At 50.6% G+C, this 3,351-nt stretch overlaps 1 protein-coding gene across 1 annotated transcript in view; it reads left to right on the top strand.

Moving 5' to 3' along the window:
- WDR7 (WD repeat domain 7) overlaps nt 1-3,351 on the top strand; it is a 27,025-nt gene that overhangs the window by 22,308 nt on the left and 1,366 nt on the right. Inside the window, 2 exon segments of the mRNA XM_029965698.1 lie at nt 1,783-1,887; nt 2,627-2,830. Coding sequence (XP_029821558.1) covers nt 1,783-1,887; nt 2,627-2,830 — 309 coding nt within the window.

Genomic DNA, 3,351 nt, shown 5'->3' with positions numbered 1-3,351 from the left:
CGATTTTTATCCCCAAAATGAACGGCTTAAAATGTCCAGTCGGGCTCAGTTTACGCTCAGGGTGAAGTTTCTGGGAATGACAAGAAAATTCCAAGTCATTAAATGTCATTTGCCCACTTAAACATTGAAAGGATATTAAATTCCAACCAAATTATTAATGTTTTTGCATCAAGTTCCCAATTATCAACACACAGTTAAAAATGCTGTATTTAGGGGTGCAGCAACCCAGGAAAATATTGATATTCTGCTATTTCATATCAAATTAAACCCTAAATTAGTGTCATCCAGCTAACTGGATTTTAGGATACCTGGTGGTTGTCAGTTTTGGAATTCTGGGAAAATATTCATCTCTGAAAGTTCCTTAACAGTATTTTAATTCTTTCGTTGTTCATTCATTTTAATTGTGATGATCCAGAAGAATTAACTCACATTTTGGGGAGGGGGGGGGCTTTTCCTCATGTTCCTCTCATTGGCCTGAAATTTGGGATCTGCAGAATTATTATTTCAAGTCCTGTCAGATAAATTCCTGCTGGGTAACAGAGTCTGGCCCCAAAACCCCCCACTTAGTTCCTCTGTTTAATTATCTTCTTTTCCTTCAGGAATGTATTTGGATCTGTAAGGAGAGGCTTTGAAATATTCCGTTTTTATTGATTTACATCTCGGGGATCCGTCATTAATATTTAGAGCTGCCTTTCAGAAAATACTTGTAATTTTTGTGTCTCAAACCTTGGCCATTTGCAGGGGAAGATTAAAGAGAAACACGAGTTATTTTGGGGGTTTATTTCAAAGCAAAAGCTGCTTTTTAATGAGGTTTAATTAGGGAATGAAAGATGCTGTCCTGGAATGTGGTGGTTTAGAGGTGTTTATCCTGCATTCCCAAATCCAGGTGAGGCAGGAAAACCTGGTATTAAGAAGCAAAATCCCATCTGCCTCAGATAATAAATAAATCCCAGTGTCCTGAGTTGGAAGGGATCCATATGGATCTGCCCCATCCCTGGGCTAGTCCAAGGCAAAAAAAAAAATGAATTTAAAGATATAAATATTGATGTTTTCTCAGCCCTGAAGTGGGATTATTCCCGGAACTGACATAGAGGTTTAAATTAATAAAGTTGCTGAAACTGGGGTAAGTTAATAGATATTGCCCAGAAATTTCTTTTAAAAAATGGGATTTCTCTTTTAAACTTCTACTTGGGGGGATTGATTTTTCTACCTCTGTCTCCCCCAAACCTGTTTTATGGACAAGCATTCCGTGCTAAAAGGGTGGGATGGGGCTAAACACGGGAGCAGCTCATTAATGGGTTTGATTCCATCAGAGAGGGAGATTTGGGCTTCACCCACCTTTTCCAGGAGGGAGAAATGAATATTTGAATGAGTCCTGAATATATCAGCAAGTCTTCATCCTTCAGTAAATCTGGGATGGGCACAGGAGCACTGAAAATGGGGTTTTCCTACTGCTGATCCAAGGGAAAAGGGGATTTTCAGTGAGAAATTCCTGTGGCCACCCGGATTTAATACATATTTGGGGCTTTGGGACCTTTTCTGCAGGAGAGGAGCTCGTGGGGGAGTGCAGGGCTTCCATTTCTAAAAATCCCTGTTAAAGACTCCTCCATGTTCCTAATCCTGCCAAATTCCTTGGCTTTAAAACCCAGATTTGGCAGGGGATGATTTTAGGGGCCGAGCAGCCTTCAGGGCACTCCTGAGGAGTTGTGATGGTGTTTAACCCTGAGCAGGCATCTCTCCCACATCCCTGTTCTCTCTCTCTCTCTCTCTCCCCTTTCCCAGACCATCCATGGCCACAAAGGGCCCATCACCGCCGTGGCGTTCGCCCCCGACGGCCGGTACCTCGCCACCTACTCCAACTCCGACAGCCACCTCTCCTTCTGGCAGGTGAGGACACATCCCAGCCCTCCCTCCTTCGGGAATTGGGGAAAAAATCCTGAGGGAGAGAAGGTCAGGCCTGGACAGGGCTCAGAGCAACCTGGGCTGGCGGAAGAGATGATCCTTAAAATCCTTCCGAGCCAAACCCGAAGAGTTAAACACCCTCCACATTTAGTTTTCAGATTCTTCCCTTCCGTGTCCCGTGCTTGGCACGATTATTAATGCAGGGAAATCGGGGGCATTAGTCATCTTAAAAGGGTTATTACTCAAGATGATTTAAATGGTGGCGGTGGCGGCTCCGTGATTTACACCCCGTGACACGGGGAGAACCGGGAGAAAGGGATGGCTCCGGCCTGGAACCGCTCAGGATTCAGCAGCAATAGCACCCCTGAAATATCCCCGGGTTTGCCAAGGTCTCCTGGGGGGGGGAGAAAAGCCCAGTGCTGCTGGTTCCTCTTTCCCTGGATTTTTAAAGGGAAAGGAATCAGCAGCATCGGGCCTGTTTTCCAAAGGGCAGAACTCAGGAGATCCCTGGGAGCGTTCGAGGCCGGGTGGGATGGGGCTGGAAGGGTTCAAGGCCAGGCCTGGAGCAACCCGGTCTGGTGGAACGGACCGGTACGAGATGATCCTTTAGGTCCCTTCCACGATCCTTCCGAGCGGCCTCTCGCTCAGCCCCGGGGCCGTGGGAGTTTGGGATGAGCTCCAGGCGTGCCTGGCAGCCCCCGGAAGGTGTGTGTGTGTCGTGCAGATGAACACGTCCCTGCTGGGGAGCATCGGGATGCTGAACTCGGCGCCGCAGCTGCGCTGCATCAAGACCTACCAGGTGCCGCCGGTGCAGCCGGCCTCGCCCGGCTCCCACAACGCCCTGCGCCTCGCCCGCCTCATCTGGACCTCCAACCGCCACGTCATCCTCATGGCCCACGACGGCAAGGAGCACCGCTTCATGGTCTAGGTGGGGCCTTCCCCGAAATCTGGCAGCTCCCCTGAAATCTGGGAGCTCCCGCCCCTCGCTGTGAGGGGAGCGCTGAGGGGATCGAGGGGATCCGAGGGGTTCCTGTCGGCTCTGAGGGGCTCAGCGGGAATCCTGCCTGGCTCTGGGGGGCTCAGCTGGGATCTGAGGGAATCCAGGATCTGAGGGGTTCCTGCTCGGCTCTGGGGGGCTCAGCTGGGATCTGAGGGAATCCTGCCCGGCTCTGAGGGGCTCAGCTGGGATCTGAGGGGCTCAGCTGGGATCTGAGGGGCTCAGCTGGGATCTGAGGGGCTCAGCCAGGATCTGAGGGAATCCTGCCCAGCTCTGAGGGAATCCAGACTCTAGAAGATTCCTACACATCTCTGAGGGGCTCAGCCAGGATCTGAGGGGCTCAGCGAGGATCTGAGGGGCTCAGCCGGGATCTGAGGGAATCCTGCCCGGCTCTGAGGGGCTCAGCTGGGATCTGAGGGAATCCTGCCTGGCTCTGGGGGGCTCAGCTGGGA

The sequence above is a fragment of the Manacus vitellinus genome, unplaced genomic scaffold (genome assembly GCF_001715985.3).
Source record: "Manacus vitellinus isolate BGI_N305 unplaced genomic scaffold, ASM171598v3 scaffold_115_pilon, whole genome shotgun sequence".
Taxonomy (NCBI): Eukaryota; Metazoa; Chordata; class Aves; order Passeriformes; family Pipridae; genus Manacus; species Manacus vitellinus.
The sequence above is the reverse complement of the archived record's forward strand: the minus strand, read 5'-3'. Positions and strand labels throughout refer to the sequence as shown.